This window comes from Ictidomys tridecemlineatus, chromosome 5, assembly GCF_052094955.1.
Source record: "Ictidomys tridecemlineatus isolate mIctTri1 chromosome 5, mIctTri1.hap1, whole genome shotgun sequence".
Classification (NCBI taxonomy): Eukaryota; Metazoa; Chordata; class Mammalia; order Rodentia; family Sciuridae; genus Ictidomys; species Ictidomys tridecemlineatus.
Genome location: NC_135481.1, coordinates 123,019,110 through 123,043,141, shown reverse-complemented (window position 1 = coordinate 123,043,141; position 24,032 = coordinate 123,019,110). Strand labels below are relative to the sequence as shown.

Sequence of the window (24,032 nt, the reverse complement as noted above, 5' to 3'; positions counted from 1 at the left end):
GCCCACACCTTGGGCTCCTCAGCCTGGTTGAAGGCCCTGGTTGGCACTGTGGCTGGCAGCCACCTTGCTCCTCACCCAGACACTGGGCCTGGCCTTGCACAACCAGCCACATGAGCACGGCAGGCCCGGGGGCTTCTAGCCCACACCCTGTTGAGCCCTGATGGGTGGGGGTGCGGGTTGGGGGGGGGACTGAACAGACTCAGGTGGGGCAGAGGCATGTGGAGTGGGGAACGGCCAGCACAGGTGCAGGGAGGCTGGGAAGATGGAGGCCCGGCCTCCCCTGTGCCACCTGGCAGGGTCAGCAGCCTCGCGGTGATTGGCTGCTCACCCCCTGCCTCCAGGGTGCAGACATCGCACTCTGCCCCAGAGCCTAGGCCCAACCACACACAGCTCCACAGCTGCAGCCAAGACAGACCCATTGAGCTGGGCTTTGGGGACCTGAGGAAGCAACTGCTCCCACAGCACTTTATTGCCATTCTGCCCAACAGAGGCCTTTAGGCTTTGTCATGGAAAGAGATGGGGAAACAGAGGTGGCAGTAAAGGCTTCATCCCAGTCAGAGTGGGCAGGCGTGTGCCTGAAGTCTGTCCAGAAGGTCACAGTAGGCAGGAATGGCTTAGGGTTTATGCAGCAAAATAGCTTCAGGTTAGACCCCAGGCAGAACTTCCTGAAAATAGGAGGTCTCCTGAGAACATGTGGAGGCACAGGTAGTGTATAAGCCTTGTCTGTGGGGCCCAGCCTTCCCTGGGGGGCAGCAGGACCCTAGCCAGCCTTAAAACTCTCTAGGAGTGCCCCTTGATGGAGTGGGGATGGGGTGTCAGCTGGGACCTTGGCCTGAGAGACAGGAGGGAGCACCCAGTCCCGTGCGTCTCTAGGCCAGGATGGGCCGCAGGGTGTGTGGCTGGTGGTCTGGAGCTGAGGCCTTGAGAGCTCCTGCAGGCTGGGTGGACAGAATGCCAGGCCGGGGTGGGCCTGGGTGGGCTCCTCCTTCCCCAGGCCACTCTCCGTGGCGGGAGGAGACTGCGGACCCCGACCTTGGCCGCTTCAGCCCCTGGACCCTGTCTGCAGCCTGCTCTGGGAAGCACTCCGGAGCCACAGGTGGAGGGAGCTGAGAGAGGGGACACGGGGGGGGGGGACTTACCGGACCCTGGGCCTGGGCACCAACCCCACCCTCCAGGCTCTGCAGGAGGGCGCTCACCTCCGGGTTGCCAGCTGCTTCCACCTGTGGGGGAGCATGGGGAGGGGCTGCCTCAGGACCCCACAAAACCTGAGAGCCCGCCAAGCAGGACGCCCTGGCCTCCCAGGACCCCAGTGTCCTCCCTGCTCATTCCCCAGCTCTGGGCCTGAGAGAGGCCTGGGGTGGGAGGGGTCGGCCCCCATGGGACGCACCACCAGAGCCGGCATTCCTGCTCCTGGGAGCAGCAGAGGTGGGACAGTCAGGGTGGCCTTCCTGGAGGTGGCGCCTCCAGAGGCCACGGGAGGCGGGGCACTCACCATGTGCAGGGCACTGCGCCCATCGTAGCCGGGCTGCCCCAGGTCAGCCCCTGCCTGCCACCACACCCGCAGGCCTTCGCTGTCTGCCCGGGAGGCGAGCCTGGGGGCGGAGGGGAAGCGTCAGGGCGGCTGGGCACCCCGCCATCAGCCCACCCCTCCAGGGGCCCTGGGCACTTTAATAAAGCCAGCCCCAAACAGCTGACCCAGCAGCGCCCGGCCCTGGGGCAGAGTCGTGGGGGCCTGCTCGGCCTGGAGTCTGGTTTCGCCCAGTGGGTGTGACTGACTCAGGTCAAGGGCTCCCAGGGCACACGCACCGCGCACACGTGGGCACGCACACGCCCCTCCCGCGAGCGCCCTGCCAGTTCCACATTTCACAACAGCCCTGGTGGCTCGGTGGCTGGAGGAGGGAGACGCAGGAGGGGCCTGGGGGGTGGTCCTGGGCCCCACCAGCTGCATGGGGGTCCTGGCGGGAAGGGGTGGGGCCCACGTGCCCTGGAGAAAGCTGGGGACACCTTGTACCTCACCAGTGTCCCCCACCCTGGAGGCCAGTGTGGGGCCAGCCCAGTCCATCTGCCCAGGTGAGCAGGTGGGTGGACGGAGGCCCTCCTGAGGACCCGGGGGACTCCACTCCTGACCAGGGAGCAGCAGCAGCAGGCCCCACAGTGGCACTGGGCAGTTTGGGTTCGAATCTCGCTGGACGGTCCCACTGGCCCTTCTTGGAGCTGTGCCCACGCCTCCCGCACAGGCCTCCCAGGAGAGGCGTCTGCTCCCTTGAGTGGGCCCCTGGCAGGCCAGGCTGGGCCCCCAGCCCCTCCAGCCACGCCGCAGCTCCCCTGGACTCTCTGCCTCAGCTCCCCATCTGTCCCTGGAGCCAGTGTGGCCTGCCCAAGCCACCCAAAGCCAAGGCTGGCTCCAGTCCTCCCAGGGCCCAACCCCCAGCCCCTGTCCCCCGAGAAGCGCAGGCAGTGGGGGGGCGGGGAGATCAGGGAACAGCACTGAAAACTTCAGGAGGCCCAAGGCTGGGGCTAGTGGGTCTGGCCACCCAGCCCCACATTGAGCACTGGGGACACTGGAGCCCAGAGAGACCTTGCTGGGCCAAGATATGAGGGATGGAGGGCCCAGAGCCTCGGGGTCCTCACCCAGCCTCCTGTTAGCCTGAAGTCCACAGTATCACCCACCCTCTGGGCCTGGGGCTCCCGATGCGCAGGGACTCAGACCCTGCACCCCACCCCTCCCACCCTGCGCTCCGACCAGGACATCTCCTGCCTGGCTTCCCGTTCCTGCCGTACCCCTCCTGATCCCCGCGGGCACATGCACATTCACTGGACTGTCCTCCCAGCTGGGAGTGACCCCGTGATGTGCTCCAGTTCAGACACCTCTGCCCATCAGCCAGGCTGGTGCCCACGGGCTGGGGCACAGGTTCACCCTCCTCAGCCCCCACACCTGGGCCCACCAGTCCCTCCCAGCAGGCCTGGATTCCCCTCCCGGAGCCCTGCGCCTACTCCCCCAAACCACACGAGCTCCAGCCGCTCTCACCTGCACAGCTCCGTCCCTGCGTCCTCCAGCTCCTGGGGAGACAGGCAGGCCCCAGCGGCCCGCAGCAACCCAGTGACGCCCCGGTGCCTGCCATGAGAGTGAGTGTGCTAGCCATGGCCCTGGCCAGGCCCGTGCACCCCAGCCCACTCCTCGACACCAGCAGCACCTCCAGGCCTGTGTGCAGGGGCCAGGGCGAGCCCCTGGGACCTTGGGTGGGCCTTGGCCAGCAAGGAACGCTGCCCCGACCATTGGCCTTGGCTCGTGTGATGCCATCCTGAGGACCCACCTCCTCTGTCTTTCCTGGACACCTTCCCAGGACATCGGGGGTCTACAGGGCATGGTCAGCATCCACCAAGTCAGAGGTCCAGACAGCCCTGGCTGAGCAGCACCTCCGTGCAGACCATGAGCCCCCATGAGACTCCACTGTCCTGCGGGGTCTGCCCTGGAGGTTGGGCTCCCACCCTGAGCCAGCCAGCCCACTGCACCCTGCATGTCTCACACGTCGATGGTGACCTGACTGCCCTGGCCAGGCCTGGGGTTGGATCTGGGGAAACTGAGTCACTTGTGCCCCACATCTGCCCTTGGATGCAGGTCCTGCAGACCAGAGGGAATGGGACGGTGGCTGGAGCCCCGAAGCCGACTCCTCCAGTGGCAGCTCAGGGAGCTAAGCTGTGGGCCGGGACAGGTTCCCACAGGCCACAGGAGGGGCCCAGCAAGGCCCAAGGCTGCAGCAAAGCACAAGGGGTGCCAGTTGCGAACTGTGCCCCTGGGGGTACACTCTAAATCACACAGCCACCCCAGTCTTAGGGAACCTTGGAGGAGTGTGGGGCCGTGCAGGACTGGGCGGAGGTCTTGGGGGAGCAGCAGGGAGTGTTGTGACAGCCAGGCGGGACCGAGTGAGCTCATCTCATCGCCACGCCACCCACCCACGCCCGAGGTCCATCTAGCCCAGATCACCGGAGCGTGGTGCAGAGGTCACTGTCCACCTCCAAGGCCTGTTCTGGGAAAAGAGTTGGACCCCATCGGCCCTTCACAGCGGTGACATGCCCCACTAGGGGCTCTTGGCAGGGCAGGGCCCGGGACTGGCCACCACAGTCTGGTGACCCTGGCCTCAGACACCTGCCTCCTCCTGAGGCAGGTGAACCCCCCCCCAGCCCCCCTGGGCTGCAGGCCACAGGCCCCCTGGGAGAAACCCCCGGGGAGGCAGGTCTGCAGGGTGCAGGTGGGCACAGACAAGCTGTCAGGCAGGTCTGTCCAACCGTGTGAGTAAGCCAAGTCACCTTTGCTGGGAGCCACGTCGGGCGGGGTCCTGCCAGCCGGCAGCCTCACATGGGCTCTCAGGACACATAGCCCTGCACCAGCGGTGCTCCACGCTGTGGGCACAGACACCAGCGTGGCCACATGGTATGGCCAGAGGACCCCTGCCCTCGGGCATTATCTCCCCTCCCTCCCCTCCATTTGTGGCTTGGCCTTGAGACCACCACGTGCCCACTCCTGGCATCTCTCAGGGTCAGGCCTGGACTACTGGGACCAAGGGCAAAACAGAGGTGGGCACAAGGTAGGCAGAACCTGGCAGAGCTTGTCCCCACACTCTGGGGGCTTTCCATTCCTGCAGGGAGGATCGGGGTCGTCTCCTGCACCTGCAGGCTGAACCTCCAAGGCACCAGGCTGGGGCAGCCCCATATCGCTCTCCTCTTGCCCTGGCCACCTGGAGAGCACCTGCGAGTCCCCTTGTGCAGCCAGTGGCGTCCCCTTTTCTAGGCAGCTTCAGCCTTCCTGGGTGTGCTGGCTCAGCTGGGAGCTTGCCTCTGCCACGAAGCCCTCCAGGATGGTCCTGCCAAGCCTGGACTCCCTCTGGCCCTGGTCACACCCCACACTGCCCTTGCTCACACCAAAGAGGTGTCCTCATCGGGCGCCATTCCCCCGTGCCCACTGCAGTGCCCAGAAACCCAGGTACCTGCCCCTCACAGCCAGCAGCAGTGGGCTGGGGCCATCCTGGTCCCGGGCGTTCACGTCCACTCCTCTCTGCAGCAGCATGGCAACCACGCCGGCATGGCCCCTCTGGGCTGCCACACGCAGCAGGGTCTGACCAATAGGGTCTTCCAGGCTCAGGCCACTGCCCTGGGTGACACAAGGACACATGACCCCCAAGAGAGGGCCAGGGAGCAGGCAGAGCACAGGAGGGGAAGGGCAGCTCTGGGCACCAGCACGGGTGGTCAGCAAGGCCACTGTGCCTGCCCCTGCGCCACCACCAGGCCCTACTGCTGGCCACCAGGCGGGCAGGAGGGTTCAGTGAGTCAGGTGAGGCCAAGCAAAGTCATTCTGCCGTAGGGGCCAGCCCCTGCCCACAGGCCCAGGTGGCAGCGGCTGGTCCAGGGCAGAAGCAGCTCACCAGTTCCTCAAGTGCTTGCAGGGCCTCTAGGTCCCCAGAGTGAGCTGCAGCAAGGGCCAGGCTGGGCATCAGAGCATCCCGCAGAGCTTCAGCCTCCTGAGAGAGGACGGAATCACCTGAGCCTCATGCCTTATTCTGGGGTCTGAACACAGGTGGAGCTGGTGTCCCCAGTGCTGTGTGAGCCTGCCTCCCCCATGCAGTGTGCAGTAGGTCCCACCCCACAGAGGAAAGAGCTGGAATGGCCACACTGAAGGCCCTGGGCTCCCATGTCACTATTAGACACAGAGGCCACCTAGCCCCCACTTCCTGTGAATAAAGTCAGGAGGAAGCCACCACCAGCCTCCTTTCTTGCCCCATGTGTGATTGGGGCCTGCCACCCACCCTCCAAGGTGTGCGTCCTCGCCTGCCCCCACTGCTGTCAGGGACAGAATCATAAGTCATCTCAAGAGAGAGCAGAAGTATGCGGGCCCCTCCCAGAAAAGGACCCTGTCCCCACATTGCACATTCCTGGAAGGGCCCTGTCCTCCAAGGGCTCCCAGCTGCATCCCGTCTGTGGCACACAGAAGACCCAGCCCCAGAGGTGCTGCCTCGTCCAATGCCCACGGCCTGGCCTGATCACAAAGCACTTAAGGCCCCCGCACAGCCACCCTAATAACAGGCCACACAGCCCAGGCCTTTTCATCTGACCATGGCTCGCCCACAGCAAAGCCACGGGAGGTTGGGAGGTCGGCTGCACCTGCATGGGTGGGGTCCAAGCCACTGTGCCTGGCCCTAAGCTGCACCCACTGCTGGCAGGCCAGCAGACCCCAGCCCCAAAGTCAGGCTGGCAGGGTGAGGGAGGTCCAGCCTGAGCCCCCGGGAAGGTGGCAGCAGTGAACACCAGCAGGCTCACCAGGGCAGCTCTGCCCAGGGAAAGGAGCCCCTCGGGCCGAGGCAGCCCAGGGAAGCAGTGCTCTGCTCTGCCGGGCTCCCACACCAGGCCTGGTGCTTGGCCCAGAGGCCAGGTGGGCAGGTGGACGTGTTGGGGCAGGGTCCCCAGCTGACCTCCCCTTCCTGGGTCTAACACCCAGGCTAAAAAGGGGGAGGGGAGCTGGAGGTTGGAACGCGTCTCCAGGTAGAGGTGAGACCCCAGCAGGCACCTACCCTTCTGCCCCCAGGACAGGCAGCCCGTCACTCCACTCAAGTGCTCCCAGCTCCCAGGTAGCCCCAGCCCTGAGACCCAGTGCTGATGTTCCCTGGCCATGTGTCTGCATGTCTGCGAGCTGGGAGGTCCCTTCCTGAATTCTGCTCCATGGACCCCTATAAATCCTGCCCACAGATCCCTGGGCCTTGAACCCTGGCTTGAGCCAGCTCCTGGGCTGGAGAGCAGATGTAGTGGCTGGTATCTGGCAGGTCCTGGGTAGGGGGTATCCCAGGGTGTCTCGAGCCCCCTGCTGCTGCCACCTGCACCAGGCCGTACCTGGCTGATGCTCAGACGGAGGAGCCAGGACACCGCGCGGCTCAGGGTGCTGCCCTGAAGTGAGGACCAGCACTCATCCACTGCAGGCAGCGTCATCTCCCCCCGAAGGTCCTGGGCTAGCAGCTGCAAGAGGATCCAGGCCAGGGGCTCAACCAGGGTGGGACCAAGGCGCTCAGACCAGCCTCGCAGGGCCTGAGGGGAGCCGCCCGAAACTCCACCACCCTGCTCCACCAGGGGCTTGAGCATGATTCTAGGGTCCCCACACAGGCCAGTCCCACAGCCCAGGGCCTTCTAAGGATCAATAAGGGCTAAAGCCCAAGGACTGGGGGTCGTCTGTGTGCAAGCCCCACTTGGAAAGGACAGGCGTGGGAGAGGATGTCCGAGGACAGTTGGGATGGCTTCATCCTGAGCTGGCATCCAAGACCCCCAGAGTAGTTGGAGGAAGGGATGCCTGGGCCGGGGCTGGACAGGCTGTGCTGAGCTCCAGAGCTGGCCCTTCCCTTCCACAGGGATCCCCACATCCCTGCCCTACCAAACCACGCACATGTCCACCCAGTCAGACCCTGTTCTTCTGGAGTCCCCTGGCCCGCCCTCAGGAGCCGTGTGTGTCCTCAAGCCTGTGCCCCACAGCCCAAAGGACACACACACCTTCTTCCTGTCATCCAGGCTCAGCCCTGGTTGGCCCAGCACATAGGACAGCTTGGCCAGGGCAGCCTCAGATGTCATGTCGAAGCCGGAGATGACGCCGGCTCCTGCTAAGGCCTGCAAAGAAGGGGCACAAGGGCCAGAAGGGGCGGCTCACCTTGGCCCCTGCCCTATGGCTTCCGTGCTCCTTCCCAGAACCTCCCCAACATGGGGGTGGTCAGGGCCCAGCCTGCGGTACCCCCAGACTCGCCCCTCCTCCCCTAACCCTCATTTTCCCACCCCTACCGTGCCAGAGGCATAGTCTGAGGTCACAGTCCCCTGAAGACAGTGGGTACAGTTGACAATGACCAGGCCACGCTCAGCTGCCGCCTGCAGCTCTTGTAGCAGGTCCGGCTTGGTGGGCCCATTTCCTGAACCGAAGGTCTCCATGACCACACCCTTCAGAGGGGGCTGCAGAAAGGCCCGAACCTGGGGGCAGCAGGGCAGGGGTGCATGGTGAGGGTCTTTGCTTTCTGCTCCAGCAGGGGGGACCCACAAGGCTTGCCCCAGGCCCTGCACCATGCCCAGGGTGGTACTGCTCTGAGCAGGCCTGTGTGGTAGCCCTAGAGAAATCTGGGAGGGCTGTCCCTGCTATGCCTCCCAAAGGGAAAACATGTTCACAGTATGTGGGGCCGAAAGGACAGGACTGGACACTGTGGGAACGTGCTGGGAGGTGGCACACCTCCACCAGGAGGCCCGGGCGCTCGGGAGCTGGTCCTGGAGGACAGCATGCTGCACTAATACACACTCAAGGCTCCCTGGGGCCCGCCCACATCCCACTGGCTGGAAAGCTCCACTCAGGCCACAGAGCACAGGGTAGGGCCCCCATCAGCAGCTTAGAAATTAGGACAGGGAGGCACTGTGGCCACCATAAGGACAGCCGGTAGCTGAGAGGCCAGCAGCAGAAGCAGACAAAAGACCACCAAAAAGAAGTGACAGGAAGGAGCAGGGAGTTCTGGGGCTACCCCCAGTCAGCCTCAGAGGGGCTCTGTGTCCCTGGGCATCCTCCAATATCCACAGGCAAGGCCACTAATAAGGTGAGCGGGTCCCCAAGCCTCAGCTGAGGCAGCAGGGAGGATCCACAGCGTGGGCGTGGTGCCCTTGTGTGTCAGACTCCAGCCCAGGAAGGCCGCCTCCAAGCTGATGGCCAGAGGACGTCCCCAGGGTTAGCTCGTTGCTCATGCCTGGGCCTGAGAAGGGCCAGGGCAACAGGAAGCAGGGCAAAGCAAGGGGGCCACAGTGCAGTGCCTCAGTTCCAAGTGGGGTCTGCACCAGCCAGCATGGGCACTGGGGAGCCGGGGGGCAGAGAGCACCCTGGGCATCAGGTGAGGCCCCTGGGGGCATGGGAGCCAGGGGGCACTGGGGCCACAGCCCCTACCAGGGAGGCAGGAATGCCCGGGAAGAGGCGCAGCAGGCCCACGTCTCGCTCCATGCGGCTGCACACCACCAGCCGGTCCTTGCTGCTGGCCTTCCGCACCAGCTCCCTGTTGACTGTGAAGACAGAGGGCTGAGGGGGCAGGCAGGGTGACCTCTCTAGTGTCCTCTGAGCCTAGGCCCCCCTGCCCCACCTCCCCTCCAGGCCCACCCTCCTTTCCTGGGCTGGCCCTGGTGGGCCAGGGGAGCCGGTGCTCTCCACCCAGAGAGAAGGACTGATGATGGCAACAGTGCTAACCCAGGTGGCACGGGTGACCGGGCTGGAGAGGAAACATGGCAGGGAGCCTTAGTTGAGCCTCACAGGCGGCAGAGGTATCTGGGGGGGCGACGGCGCCCGGGCAGGACCAACATGGCACACAGCTGGGGCAGTGTCCTCTGGGCAGCAGCTGCCCTTGGTACCCACCTGCTGTGCTCACTGCCTACCCCACCAACCAGTGAATGACCCCTCATCCTCGGGGAAGGAGCCTCTGTCTCTTTGCCCCCAAATCCTGGAGGTGTGGTGTGTGCCTGTCACTCCCACCCCTCGCCCAGGGAGGGCGACGTGGAACCCCAGGCCTGAGGAAAGTCGGGGGCAGGAACTCAGGGTCAGCACACCTTGAATCCCCCCGGGGTCAGCCTGTCCACAAGTCTGAAGGCCACCTCTCTGCCAGGCCCCCAGCAATGACTGCCAGCAGAGGTCTGGAGCCCGTGGCTCATGTGGCCTCCAGCCAGCAGAGTAGGACACTGGGGACTCCCCTATGCTAAAGGATGCCAGGACCCCAGGCTCAGCCCCCCACCTCCCTGCACCTCACTGGGGTGGGAGCCCCTGTGCCTCCTGCCATTTTTTCCAGTGTTATTCACATATGATCATGAACAGAACGTTCTAGACTTGCACATGGAGGTGGGGCGAGGGGAGGGCGGTGAGTTTTCCACCCCCCCCTCCATGGCAGAGGCCATGGGCCCCTCCATGCCCACTATGGTAGGAGACATTCTTCGCCTTAGGATTGTGTGTCTGCTGAGCAGGCAGAACAGGTGGGGAGGGGGCTGCTGCCTCCCAGAGCATAAGTGAAGAGTCCAGGGAGTCCTGGCATGGGGTACACAGCAGGGTAGGCCCTGGCCCTGCCCCTCCCCCTCCCCAGGGGCCCAGCAGCCACACCCTGGGCACTTGCTGAAGTTTCCCAACGCTGGGTGTCAGAACCGGCCCAGCAGCCTGACATCAGCCAGGGCAGGCAGTGCCGTTTCCCACCCCTGGCACATGCGGGAGCAGTGGAAGATGGGCAGGGGCCTGGGGCTGGGGTGAGAGGTGGCCTCAGCTCTGTGCTGGGGTTGCTACAGTTGGTCTGGGACTGAGACCCCTGAGTCCCATGTGGGGCAGAGGCCCTGAATCCAAAGTGAAGGCCCCTCTGCCCACGGAGAAGCTCCAGTCCTGGTCCCTGGAGATATGACTCCACCGGGTGGAGAGTGACCTGCAGGGCAGCACCCACACCTTCACCCGCTCCTCCTTCCCAGCTGCAGGGGTGGTGCCACCACCCAGCTCCTGTGCTGTCACCTCCAGGCAGCCTTCTGGACTGCTCCGACCCTGGGGAGCATGGACCCCTGCCCAGGCCCGGGAGTCCTGGGTGAGCAGGACACATGTTAGACACCGACAAACTCCCGGCCCTGTGCTCTCTGGAAGGTGCCGGGATGGCGGCAGGGGAGTGGGTGGGGTCAGAGCTCCCAAATGGTCAACAGGACCCAGGGCTGAGGCCCCAGAACTCCTGCCATATCTCTGGGGAACACTGGGTGGTCAAGGTCCTGGCTGCCCCCAGCCCATCCCTCTCTCAGGGGGCAACTGCTCCTTCCTAAAGTGGGGTTGGGGGGTCAGCACCTGCTATACCAGGAGGTCCCCCAGAACAGCTCTCTCCAGGGCCCAGAAACACCCTGTGCCCAACCCACAGGCTGGCAGTGGCCCAGGCAGAAGCACAGCGTGGGCAAGGGACACTGCCACCCTCCAAGAGGGCTGGGACACTAAGAGTCACGTAGTCAAACAGGAACAGCTGCTTTGCTTCTAGACAGGCAGCCCCGCCTGGGGAACCCAGCCCTGGGCAAGGTACCAAGACCCCAGTGTTCCCAAAAGGAAGGCCAGCTCTGCTGGACAGGTCCAGAAGAGATCTCTCTAGGACAGACCCTTGAGGCAGGACCCCATAGACAGTAGGGTGGGGACACAGGCCCCAGGGCCTGGGCCCACACCTGCCCTGGAGGGGCAATAGCCAGAGAGAGGCAGGAGAAGATGGCCCCACGTCCAGGAAGGTGGAGACCCCTTAGGAGACTAGACCTCTCAGGTGGAAAGACGGTGGTCCTGAAGTGACTTCCCCTTGGGCCATTACAGTGACCCTGAGTCTCCAGTATGGCCTGACCAGAGTGCCAGCCTGACACCCAGGGCAAGGAGAGGCTGGTGGGGCCTCCCCTGGGGAAGCCCAGGACCAGCTTAGAACATCTGTTGGGCCCATAAGGACAGCCCGTGGGCCCAGAGGACAGAGGACTCCCCAGAACTCCTGGGGACCAGACACACCACAGGGGCCCAAGTCTCGAGGAGGGCTGAGCTGTGTGGCAGAGCCATAGACAGCCACCAGAGAAACTCCTGAGTTTGTGGCCACATGGGCAGGGAGATCCCCAACCTCTCCAGCCCCCAGCTCCTAACATGTGGTGGTCTGTTGAGGCCTCCCACCTCCTTGGCTTGTGGCCCCATGGCCCACCCTCTGCAAGCAGCCCTCTGGCTTTGCCGTAGCTCAGGGCAAAACCAAGCACTGTGCCCTCTGCCAGTTCAGGGAGCCCTCGCCAAAGCCCAGCATAGACTCCCCACAGCAGCCCACACAACCCCCATCCAGGGAGCGCTGTGGCCAGAGGCCCTGCCCCTGGATCTGCTCACTTGTGATGTCCACACCCACCGTAGCTAGTGGGGGCAGGTTGGGGGAGCAGAAGGCTGCAAACCTCCGATTGTCCACCTTCGTTGCCCGATTGCCCCGAAACAGTTGATTCTGGAAGAACAGGCATACCTGCAGGACAGAGAGGCAGCAGCTCGGAGCTGGGGGACTGTCTCCTCCTAGCGCTCCCCACCACACTGCCATCCGCAGGGATGCTCAGACCTGGGGGCCAGCAGAGACCTGCCCAGGAGCAACCTCTGCAGATGGCTGCTCCCCTCAGGCCCCTTCCTGCCCCACCAACTACCCATGGGAAACAGCAAGCCTGCAGGGCCGGGCAGCATGCGCAGAGGGTGAGCAGGGGCTCCAGCCGGCTTCTCCCCCAGGAATGCAGCCCACAGGGGCGTGGGGCACAGGGACTCCAGAGACCCCTTCCAGGGCGCACAGGGAGCTGCCCCGCCTCTGAGCGGCTCAAAAGCCGTCCCCAAGGAGGGGCTGGACCAGAGTGGGCAGAAAGATGGGCCTGGAGATGCTACACTGTGGAAAGGCCCTCCCTCTAACCCCACCTGCCCGGGGAACCGCTCAACAAAGGCAGCTCCTCATCCTGGCCCCAGAGGGACAGGGAAGCCTGCAGTCCTAACACTGTGGGACGGGAGAGGTGGCCACCTGGGAAAGGGACGGACTCCCGAGCTATGCGGGGAGCCCTCTGTGTTCGTGGGAACCCACACACACATCTGCAGCACAAGAATGAATGCTTGTGACAAAGACCGGAAGCACACGTGCCAGGATGATGACACTAATGTCTCCGAATAGTGACTCTGGGTGATGGTCTCCTCCAAGGCTCATGACTGTGTTTCTTGGAACATGAGGTAAACCTTTAGAAACCTACCCGGCCCCTGGGCGGCAGGTGCCGTGAGCGCCGCACCACAAGCCCCTCTCTGTGCTCCTCAGAGCTCCGGGGCTGCATCACCCACTGTCCCACCTTTGACCTAGGCAACCCCACACCAGGCCAGGAAGGTACCTCTGGGATGATGTACTGGCCAGCCATGAGCAGGGCCCCCAGTAGGTTCTCCCGGCCATCGTTCCACAGTGCATGGATGGGCACCTGGGGAGAGCCACAGGTTGGGGCTGAGTCTCAGGAAGCACAGGAGCCACCTGGCCCCCCTCCCCAGTCAAAGTCCTCCAGCCTAGGGGAAGGAGAAGAGTGGGCAGGTGTGGGCTGGGGGCAGGGACCTCTGGAGAGGAGCAGCCCATTCCATGTCCACCAGCAGTGGTTCCTGCTACAGTGCCAGCCCAAGCCTAGGCCTTGCTCCACATAGATCAGATGCCCACTACAGCTCCTGAGGACACTACAGCTCCTTGCTACAATAGGAGCCATGGGTGGGAAGGAGCCAAGGGTGGTGCCCTGGCACAGTCCAGCTCATCCTTGAGCTGCCAGAGTCTACTGTGGACAGTTCCTAGGGGACTCTGAGCAGTGCCCAGCTCCTCACCACTCCTGACCAGTAGGTGGGCAGGACTGTTTTGGGGTGTGCAGAGGCCAAGGTCTGCTGGGGTGTGGTCATCTGGGAGAGACCACTGGCCCAGGGGATGTATGGCTGTGGGTGAGCCCTGCCCAGAACCTCAGTTTCCCCTCCAGTACTCCAGGGACATGGATGCCTCACGACAGGCTGGTGTGAGCCTGAAGAACATGCTGGGTGCTCCTGGGGCGGCAGTGCTCTCCAACCCTCCACACCCCGAGAGCTGCATGGCACTCACCCCCCTGGTCTAGGGAGCAGCTAGGCAGTTGGCCCAAGTCCCATCTGCCTAACAGGGATCCAAGCTAGGGACATAGTTGTGGAAAGGAGCCAGACAAGAGCAGAAGATGCCCAGCAGCCAGCAGGTGTGCTCAGTGGCCTGGGGCCTTCCACACAGGGCGCCAGTACCCCAGGAAGCCTCCGCACAGCCAGGGAGACCAAGCTGGGGGATGGCGGAGTCACCTCAATGGCACCTGGTAGCCCTGGCAAGAGGGTCTCCCTAGAGCTTCATCAGGTTCTGCTGACAGGGACATAGGGACTGGCTCCCAAGCCCAGGCCTCAGCCTCCCAACAGGGACGGATGCTGAGGGGCTTGGCTAGGATTGGCCCCAAGAGCCACTGGGGCTCCCTCTTATGAAGCCATCTAAAGGCAACAGGGACCCCCAAGTCAGGGTCTAGCAGGCCCCAATGGAGGTGCAGACCTCCTCTGTTCCCTGACCTCAAATATAACCATTTTCCAGAACATTCCATCAGCCTTGGCTTTGGCGGGGGTGTGCTAGCTTAGGGTAACAGAGGAGGGGGCACCATATGTTGGGTCCATGGTAGCAAGAAGGAAGAGAAGAGCAAAGGCTGGGAGTGGCCTGTCCTTGGAGTGGCCACCATGCTGAGTGGACAGCAGACTTGAAGCCCATTAGCAAAAAGAGAAAAGGCTTCATTGAGGGCAGAACTGTTGGGGGTGGGCTCTGGGTGCTCCTGAAGCCTCACAGCTGGACAAAATCACCAGCAGGCCATGGACCTCCAGCCACAGGGACGGCTGAGATGGGCCCCCGGAGACGGAGCAGAAATAAATGGGCCATGAACGGGGCACATAGGAGCAGTCCAGGGAGCTGAACAAGAATGCTGGGTTCCAGCGGGGCCTTGCTCTGTGGCCTCAGGAGGCCTAGGCACAGCAGGACCTCAGGCTCTAGGTTACCTGGGCACCAGTGAGGATGACGGGCTTCTGCAGGTTCTCCAGCATGAAGGAGAGCACAGAGGCAGCAAAGGCCATGGTGTCAGTGCCGTGGATGACCACAAAGCCATGGTACTGGTCATAGTGTCTCTGTGGGGGGAGCAAGCTCAGGGCAGGTCCAGGCCTTCCCCTGTCAGCCCTGCTCCTGGGAACAGGTGCTCAGGTCAGGGCGGCAGCCTGTCCCCTTCAACCTGGGAAAGAAAGGAAAGGGCCCAGAGGCAGGAAGGACTCAGGGAGATACCAGATGACCACCCCTCTGGGCCTTTCTGGAAGGCCAGCCCTGGCCTGGGCCCTGGCTTGTGGCTTGCCTCAGAGCATGGGAGAATGTGGGTCCTAGGGAGCCCTGGACTTTCCCTAGACTCCAGTTAGCATCTCCCCAGGCAGGGCTACCTCAGAACTGGGCTCCCTAATCCTGAGTGCTGGCTGAGGGCCCGCTGCCTCCAGGGCCACAGTGGACCTTGCTGCTTAGAGAGAGTCAGCATGAGCACAAACAACCAACACAAGGCCCACCCGTCCCTGGGAGCCAGCAGGTGGTTGGGAGGAGCGGACCAGTTAGGCAGGCAGGAGGCTGGTGGGCAAACGTCCAGGGAGGGCCTTCTAGGTTTAGCAAAGGCCAGAAGCCCTCCCAAGCACACTGGCCACTCAGCAGGAGCAAACTGGCCACGAGGGGATGCCCTGCAGAGGGCAACTGCCCAGGCTGCGGCTGCCAGGGGCACAGCTCTGGCCACACAGGGCCCTCCTGGCCCACTAAATAGGAAACCAGGCCAGCCTAGGGATTGCAGAGCAGCTGGGAGTGGGGCGGGCGCCCTCTGCTGGCCAGGCCAGGCTACAGGACTAGGAGGCCTTCCTGAGGCTGTGGGGTGCAGAACCTCGAAGGACCACAGGGCACCATCTGGACCTCAGCCCAAATCAGGCCTGTCCCCAAGGGTGCTGCAGCCACAAACAAGGGACACGGTCTGGACCTCCACAACCTAGACCAGACGTGCCCATTGGCAGCCCCTTTCCTGGAATGGGACAGACCCAGGGCCACATACTATACTGAGCAGCTCGCAATTGGTGGGGGTCAGGGTCCTATTGTGCTTCAGATAGAAGGAAACAAGGGTGTGACTCAAGTGACCCCACACAGGGGACCATGGGCTTCTTACAGGAGGCAGGTGAGAATAGGGACTGGTGGGATAGCAAGATCCCAACTCAGGGAGCCCAGGACGTCTTTGTGCCAGGAACTGAGGCTGCGATGATGGGGAAGAACAGACCTGGGTTGTGACAGTGTGGGGTTGTTCTGGCCTCAACTCCCTTGCCAAGAACATGGACATGGCCTCCATTGCAGTGGAGTGTTCTGCAAGAAACTGTCCCACTCCGGGGGCTGCCATTCCCGGGTACCACCCGTCTCAGGCTGGGCCTGCCTACTCCACCATACAGCCCCTGTCCTCACCTGCCCAGAGTGCTCCTGCAGGTGGGCTCTGCCCACCCCCAGCCCCGTTGGCACTCCCTACCTCTATGGTCTGGGCGATCTGAACCCACTCGGTGATTGTCATGTCACTGGAGTCGAAGAGGGGCTGGCACTCCAGCACGGTGTAGATGATCCTCTGGTCCGGGCCGGCAGGGCTGCAGGAAGCAGAACTCCGGCTCCCACTCCGCCCCTCTGGATCCTGACCTGCTCTGCTCTCCTCTGGCCTGGCACTGGCCCCTGCACCCAGCAACATCTGTCCGCGGGCTCTGCATATTGCTAAGGCCCCAGCGACCTGAGTACAGGGTGCAACCTTCCTTCCATCTGGAGTCCCCAGAGGAGGCAAGAATGTGGCCCAGGACAGGATGCCCCCAGCAGGATCACCTTCCCATACCAGCTCGGAGAGGCAGGCTGGGATCAGCCCACCAGCAGCCAGAGTCCATGCTGGGAGAGTCACGCTCAGGGAGACCAGCCACCACAGGGAACTCCCAGCTCAGCCTTCCAGCCACAGAGGGCTCCAGGCAGTCGGACTGGAGCCAGAAATAGAAGGACCGCCACGTCCGGGAGGGAGAAGTCACTGGGCCAGCCATGAGACAGGGGTGCCCCCATGCTCAGTAACCCAGTGGGCTGAGCAGGCACCAGGAGCAGGCTAGGGAAGGTGGCTCCTTGAGCCCAGGGCCCAGGCTCTCCTGGAAGGCAGCCTGGGCAATTGTGAAGCCCGCAAAGCAAGGACAAAGATGCCTCGTGCAAATGGCAGATCACTGCCGAGGAAACCAGAGCCTGCTCCCTGGCCCCCGACAGGCACGTCCAGGCTCAGGGCCACTCTCCCTGTCCCCCAGAGGACCCATACTCACGGCAGCACCAGTGTGTCGTTGGGGAGGCTGCAGACCTGGGCGTGCTCCTGGTCATGGAACATGGGCAGCGCCCTCAGGATGGTGGCCAGGCCTCCCCCTGGGACAAGCACTGCAGGTGGAGGCCAGGCAGAGTGGGGTCAGGGCTGGCATTGCAAACAGCTCTCAGCCCACACCCTCCCCTCCTGAGTGCCAGGCCCTGGGCAGGATCAGAGGGCAGGACCAGGGTTGGCCCAGGAGGCCAGGAGGACCCAGACATAGCTGCCACTAGAAACCTTGGGAGCATGGCAGCTGGCAGCTGGAGCCAATGCTGATTCCTTCTTTGGAACCCAGCCCCAGGGCCTCTGCTGCCACTCTTCCCAGGTCCTATCTCTGCTCATACTCCACTGAAAATGTATCCACTGACCCCCACTGAGCTAGGCCCTCTCCAAAGGCAGCCATGTGTGCCCACCCAGGTCCACCCCACCTCCACGAATGCCCAGGATGCTTTGCTGGTGCTGCCTCAAAGCCCTGCCCCAGCCCCACTTCTCACCCAGCAGGTGCTCTGAGGCCCAGCCCAGAGTATCACCTCCCGGAAGCCCTCCCCAATGCCAGGTAGTGTGCCCTTCCCACAGGCTGCCCTGCTGGTCCTCACGCTCCCTCAGGGCATTCACTTTGTGACTCCTCAGGCTCCAGCTTCCAGCCTAGTCCCTGCCCCGTCCAGTGAATGTGAGAGCCTGGCACACAACAGGTGCCCAACAGGTAGGCCTCACCAGTAGCCATCCCTGCCAGCAGCTTCTTCTGCCTCTCAGAAATGTGCACCTAAGGTGGCACTGTGCAGAAATGGCATCCTGTCCTACAAGGTCACAGGTATGTTTTCTGAAAACAAAGGCTCCTGGCCAGTGCCCCGAGCTGCTAGCCCTGTGTCCTTGGGCAAGTGAGCTAGCCTCTCTGGGCACGTTCACTCCTTACCACAGTCTGTGAGCCTCCCATGTGCCTGGGCACTGGGACACGTTGGCAAGGACAACAGGGTCCTCCAGAGAAGCCTCCTTGACTGAGATGTGAGGTCAGGAGGAATCGTGTTCCTGGGCATCACCTGGTCCCTGCTCTTACCCTCAGGTGGCTGGACAATTCCCTGTTGCTAATCACACATTGCCACAAACAGGGTGCCTTAAACAGCCTCCATATTATCTCCCAGCTCTGGGGTGAGAAGCCGGGCAGGCTCAGGCATCAGCAGGGCTGTGCTCCCTGTTGGAAACTCTGGGGAAGACACTCGGGACCTGGTGGAACTGCATCCCATGTGAGGGAGAGCAGAAGTGCTGCATCCCTGGGGTCATTCGCAGCACACTCCCCGTGTGGCCCTGCGCTCCGTCTCCAAAGCCAGGCCTCTCTTTGGCCTCATCCCCCTGGCTGCCTCCTCCTTGGCCAAGGGAGGAATCCTCTGGTAAGGGCTGATGGGAACTGGCAGGCCCCCCAGACAGCCCCATTGCACCTCCCATCACAGAGTCAGGACCTTGATCACACCTGCTGTCCTTTTGCCATGGGAAGGTCCCCACTCACAGGTGGGGGGTGAGAATGTGATTCAGTCACATGGGACCTTGTGGGGGGACAAGGAGAAGGAGGAGCCCCCATCTCTAGCCCCTGGAATGGACAACAACAGGCCTGGGGTCAGTTGGCCCTGGCCTTCCTTCCATGTCCCACGCCCTGACCCTCCACTGCCTTCACAGAGTGCTCTTGGTCATTCATTCGCAGGAAGTGCTGCTGGCACCCACGGGGCACACAAGGAGAATGACTGGCACCCCAGCGTCCCCTTAAGCAGCTCACAATCCCACTGGTCTCACAGAGTGGAAGCCTTGCCAAGGTGTCAGGGTCGGGTGCCAGCCTCAGTGCCCCCTCCTCCGATCGCTGTGACACGGAGTGCCCAGCCTTTCATCCAGCTAGACCTGGCCCTCTCTCCCCCATATATAGCTCTGGCCACAGACACATGTCCCCTCCTCCCCCAGCAGCACCTCCCTCTTCCAGGCCCAGCGCTGCCAGCCTGTCACAAATGAGCAATGGACTCAACCAATCCACAGCGCCCCAGCTGGTAGCCAGGAGCCTGGCAGGCTTTGGAACTGGCGGCTGTTCCTCATCTGCCCCACCACAGCTTTCTCAGTCCATTCTCCTGGCCCCAGCCCGGCCCCTCCCCGGCTCCCAGGCCCATAGGCCTGTGGGGTGTGTGGTGCCATCTTTCCCACTGGAGAGGAGCACTGGCATGGCTCCTCGCCCACTGGCTCTCCTGGCCTGGCCCGCAGCCCTGCAAGCCCCGGGCAAACTGGCTGAGGTGTGGCTGCTTGCGAAATGTCACGTGAACAAGCCTAGCAAACAGATGTGGAAACCGCAGCCCGTGAGTTCATCAGCCCTGCTGACGTCCGGAGACACCTCAGGTGTAAGCAGGATGTGGCCTGCCGCCACATTCAGGGGACACTCTGGCCACCAGCACTGGGGATCAGTGTCCCTGTCCATGTGTGGTGAGGTTGAAAATGAATCCTATGAATGTCCTAATCCCAGGGCCTACGGATGTCACCTTCTGTGACAAAGTCTGCAGGTTCCATTATATCAAGGATCTAGAGAGATGATCCTGGATATTTCAGATGGGCACTAAATGCCACTTCAGGCGTCCTCATAAGAGGGAGGCAGAGGGGGACCAGACCTACACGGAACAGGCTAGGTGCTGGTGAGGAGATGGGAGACGCTGGCCTAGAACACAGGAGAGATGTGGCCCCCAGCAGAGGACCCCACAGCCACCAGATGGTGGGGAGGCTGGAAGCTCCTCCCTGGAGCCACAGGAAGAAGTACAGCCCGGCTGGTGCCTCAGCCCGGCCTCTGAAACAACTCAGTCTCTCCCCTCCAGAGCAGAGGCAGTGGACTCAGGGGCTTTTAGCCACTTGGCTTGTCGTAACTCGTCACAGCACCCACAGGAACTAAGGCATCCCCTCTGACGTCTGGAGACACCCCAGGTGTGACCAGGATATGGCCATCTCCTGTCATGGCACCATCCCGTGGTCCCATGGGTTGCACCATGATGACATCCACAGTGGGGAAGATGAAGCAGAGGACACCTGGCAAGGGTTGGCGGGAAATGCTCACAAACAGCAAGGCACCTCTGTCCACAGCAGGGCTCCTCCAGCAGGAGGGGGCACACACAGGCCCTGGTGTCCCCACTCAGAGGGCACGTGGGTATCACAGGACAAAGGAAAGACCCTACAGCCTTTCTCTCCAGGCAAATTCTGCAAATGCACCCTTATGCTCTGAGAGCCAGAACAGGCTGCCAGGAAGCACGTGGAAAGGAGCCCTGAAGGCAGGCCTGGGGCTTACTGGGCCACGCTCGTCTCTGCATTCCAGGGAATCCCTTCTGATCTGTAAGTCGCTGATTTCTTTACCACTCTAAGTCAGTATCGCTCTCACCCCCAACTGGGACTTCATAAATCTCATTGCTCTTCTTGCTGAGGGTCTCCCAAGAGTGTCAGGCCTGGGCAGCCTGGGCCCCGCCCCTGCTGACCCTTCCTGTATGGCAGGCATGTGACTGACCTCACAAGAATCTCTGGGCTCCTTCCCCACATGTTCAAGTGGGGATGGGGTTTGCTCCCAGGGCAGTGGGCCTGCTCAACCACCCAAATGTGAACTGGAACACACGCAGCCATCAATGGGAGGGAGGTCCAGGCGGTGGCTACAGATGTCATGCTGCGGGGACCATGAAGCCGTGGGCATTGCCCCAAGGCTCAGCTGTGGCCAAAGGTAGCAACAGGGCAGGATGCCACTTATAGGAATGTAGCCTTGGACCACTGTTCCCTGGAGCTTGGCTGTTCCCTGTGTCCACAAGGAGCCGGCTCCAAGTGCAGCAGGTAAAAGGTGCCACAGCTGGACATGGGAGCCTCTGGGTTCCCCTGTGGCCTCTGATGCAGGCTGGGCCGAGGTAGGGTTATTGGACTATAAAGCCTCTTGGCTAAACTATGAACAGAACTAGATACAGGGTGAGCGCTGTACCATCACCTCTGCCCTCCCAGAACTCTGGCAGGGCTGGGGAGCATGCTCTGCCCTGCAGGACATTGTGTACACCAGGCGCAGAAGCTGTTACAACAGCGACAACCCAAACAGCTTGGCTGTGGCTATGCCCACACTCCCACCCATGCCCTTCGTGAGGCCAGGGCCCAGGTCAGCAGGGCTGAGCAAGTTAATCATTGGTGCTTGTGGGGCCGCAGCTCCAGGGCAGGCAGGCAGGCAGCTACCAGTTCAACCCCTTCCTCACGGATCAGAAAAGGCTGGGGCTTGCCTGAGGCCTTCTGCCCAGAGCCCCTCCAACTGTCCCCACCTCCCTAGCCTTGTGAGTGCTACCTCGTTCCTGGAAGTCTTTCCACTTCATACACATTTTTAGGCAAAAAAGCCAAGGTGCCCAGTCACATCTGTATGTCCCTGAGGCCCAGAGTCCAGGGCCTGCTGCAGCGCCCTCTAGGGGTCACCAGGGGCCAGACCTCACTCTCTTCCTCCTCCTCTGGGGCGAAGCTCCCGAAAGCCTTTCTGAAGGAGAGTCACAGCAGCAGACCCTGGGGCTGCCAGAAAGGGGGGGTGTCCTTTCTGGAAGTGGCTAGTGTGGGGACCAGAGCCCTTACCACAGTCAGAACTTCCCTGCCACCTGCCTGCATCTTACCAAGGCTCCAGAACCTGGTTCAGGCAGGACGGGCCACTGCTCTGAACTTGCTGGGTGGGGTAGGCCCCCCAGGAAGGGGTTTAGAGCATGGGTATGGGTCTGCTGGTCCCCCTTTATCACCAGGCCTTGAGGATCCCAGGGCCCAGAGCTCCTGGGAAACTTAACAGACTTTTACCTGCCTGAAAATCGACACCTGCTATACCCCATCTTTCGGGCTTCAAAGTCTGGTTCACCTCCAGAAGTGTGGCTTCATATCTCCTGCAGAAATGTAGCCTGCTCCTGGGAACAAGCCCATGAGGCTGCCAGATGGGCACAGGGAAGAGGGTTCCTTCAGGACTGTGCCTCAGCTTGAACCACAGGATAACCATGTGTTGAGCTCCAGAGAACTGGAACTGGCATGTGTGAAGCCTGGAGAGGCAGCACCAAGGCAGTGGACAGTCCACAGGGCCAGCCCTGCTGCCTCCTCTCTGCTCTAGCCCCTCACACTGTAGCTCCTGGCCTGGCTTGTTCACACCCTGGCCCAGGGGCTACTCCTCCCGCATCCCTCATGCCCTCAGAGGGGCCCTCTCCAGCAGCCCCAATACAACTCGACCTGCGGCCCACTGGCAGAACCCAGCCCTCCTGGGTCAACCTCCCATATGTGTGTCATGACTTTTTTTTTTGTACCAGGGATTGAACTCAGGGGCACTTAACTGCTGAGGCACAATTCCAGCTCTTTTTTTATATTTTATTTAGAGACAGGGTCTCACTGAGTTGCTTAGGGTCTTGCTAAGTTGCTGAAGCTGGCTTTGAACTCACAATCCTGCCTCAGCCTCCTGAGCCACTGGGATTACAAGTGTGCATCCACCACACCCAGCTGAGTGTGTCATGACTTTTAATGTCAGCCTTGCTCTTAGTGCGAGTAGTGATCCCTGTCATTCCTTGTCCCTCAGTGGCATCTGCCAACCTATGAACCATGTCCCTGGTGTCTGAGTCCCTGGGGGATAGGCTCAACTCAGGTCTGTGTCCTGGGGCCTGACACAGGAGGGGCCTTCAGGGATGTCCATGTATTCTGAAGGGACAGAAGACTGAAAAGCAGCCCTTGGAGCCACTGGGAGAGGGACAGCGGCTTCTGAGTACCCACTCCAGTGGAAAGGGGTAACCAGGAGAGTGCTGAGTGCCCAACAGGCAGTATCAAGGTCTCAGAGAGAAAGGCACTGAGTGCCAGGTGTGTGGGCTGCACCTGAGCTGCAGGCATCAGAGTGGACCCTTTTCCAGGTAGGGGCCTGGAGCTGGCCCTGAGGGGCCGGTGATGAGGGAAGGCTGGAGCTGGGGAGGCAACAGAGGCTCCTTGGGGAGAGCGAAGCAGGGGGCAGGCCCAGGTGCTCTGAGGCTGCAGGGTGGTCCCAGCTCTGGGAGGGACACTCACAGGGGACATGCTGTGCCCCAGCTAGCCGTGGCAGGGAGGTCCTGCGGGATTTCCCTCTCTTTTCTCTCCAGGTGGCCGACCCTGGGCCTCCCGAGGCCTCTTGGAGCCGGAGCCCGACCCCTACGCACACATGCGGCCCAGCTGAACCCTCCACCCGCGACTTCTGCCAGGACCCTTGCGGGCGGGAAAGCAACCCGAGGCTCCCAGTCCAGGCTCAGGACTCAGGGCGCCGGCCGCGACTCACCGCCTTGCTGGCTCCGCATGCCGATGGTGCCGCCGGTATAGACGGCCAGCACCCGTCGCTCGGGCGCCGCAGCGCGCGCCATGCTAGGACCGAGGGCACCGCTGGCGCTGGGGACAAGTGGGGGCGGCGGGATGGTGACCGCAGGGGCGGTGGTGGCGAGGGCATGTGACGGCTGGTGTGTCCTGGGGGCCGGGGCAGCGCTTTCCGGGGCGGGTCCTAAGCAACCTTGGCTCCACTCCCGGCGCCCAGGCTCTGGTGCAAACGCCGCCGCGAGCCTCGCGGACCCGAGCGCCCAGGACCTCCACAGCCCTGCTGCCCCGAAGCCCGAAGCCCGGGAGCTCCCCAAAGCCCGCACCTTCGACCCAGCCCTGGGAGGCTACTCAATGGCGAGCTCGGGAGCAGGCAGAGTCCGCCAGCGCACTGTGCAGGGCAAGAGCCAGGACACAGGCAAATTCAGGGTGTCATGAGGTCTCCAGCAGCAGGCTAGGTCCCCGATGCAGAGAAACCTACCCTGGCTGTCTTGGGGATGGCAGGCTTGGACTGCTGAGAACAGAGCACAGCACTGTCTGCAGGAAGAGCCCCTCCAGCCTCTGATTCCCAGGGGAAATCATGGAGAAGATCCTGCCACTGACAGGCTGGGGAGCCCAGTCCCATTAGCACTCTGTGCTTATTTGTTTGATCTACCCAAACATGTAAGGAAATACCACAGCCTGCAGGCTGCAGTGTGAGGTTCACCTGTATTCCCAGTGAGTAGGGAGGCTGAGGCAGGAGGAATGTAAGTTGGAGGCCAGCCTCAGTA

At 62.5% G+C, this 24,032-nt stretch overlaps 1 protein-coding gene across 4 annotated transcripts; it reads right to left on the bottom strand.

The window, feature by feature from the left end:
- Positions 1–424: 424 nt before the first annotated feature.
- Positions 425–23,415, bottom strand: Aspg (asparaginase). Of its 4 annotated transcripts, XM_005334650.5 has the most exons (16): positions 23,234–23,413; positions 16,919–17,027; positions 16,111–16,222; positions 14,582–14,707; positions 12,898–12,981; positions 11,885–12,011; positions 8,942–9,054; positions 7,810–7,992; positions 7,528–7,641; positions 6,880–7,002; positions 5,421–5,516; positions 4,986–5,149; positions 3,029–3,115; positions 1,493–1,592; positions 1,140–1,220; positions 425–665 (listed from the first exon to the last, which is right to left on the bottom strand). In XM_005334650.5, exons 1-16 carry the CDS (start codon positions 23,313–23,315, stop codon positions 645–647), a joined length of 1,722 nt encoding a protein of 573 aa, XP_005334707.2. In that variant the 5' UTR covers positions 23,316–23,413; the 3' UTR covers positions 425–644. The 4 variants fall into 4 exon arrangements, 3 of the variants coding, with proteins under 3 accessions (XP_005334707.2, XP_077907141.1, XP_040131490.2); XM_078051015.1 differs by lacking the exon at positions 7,528–7,641; XM_040275556.2 differs by lacking the exon at positions 16,919–17,027 and having other exon boundaries at positions 23,234–23,327.
- Between the last annotated feature and the right edge of the window lie 617 nt (positions 23,416–24,032).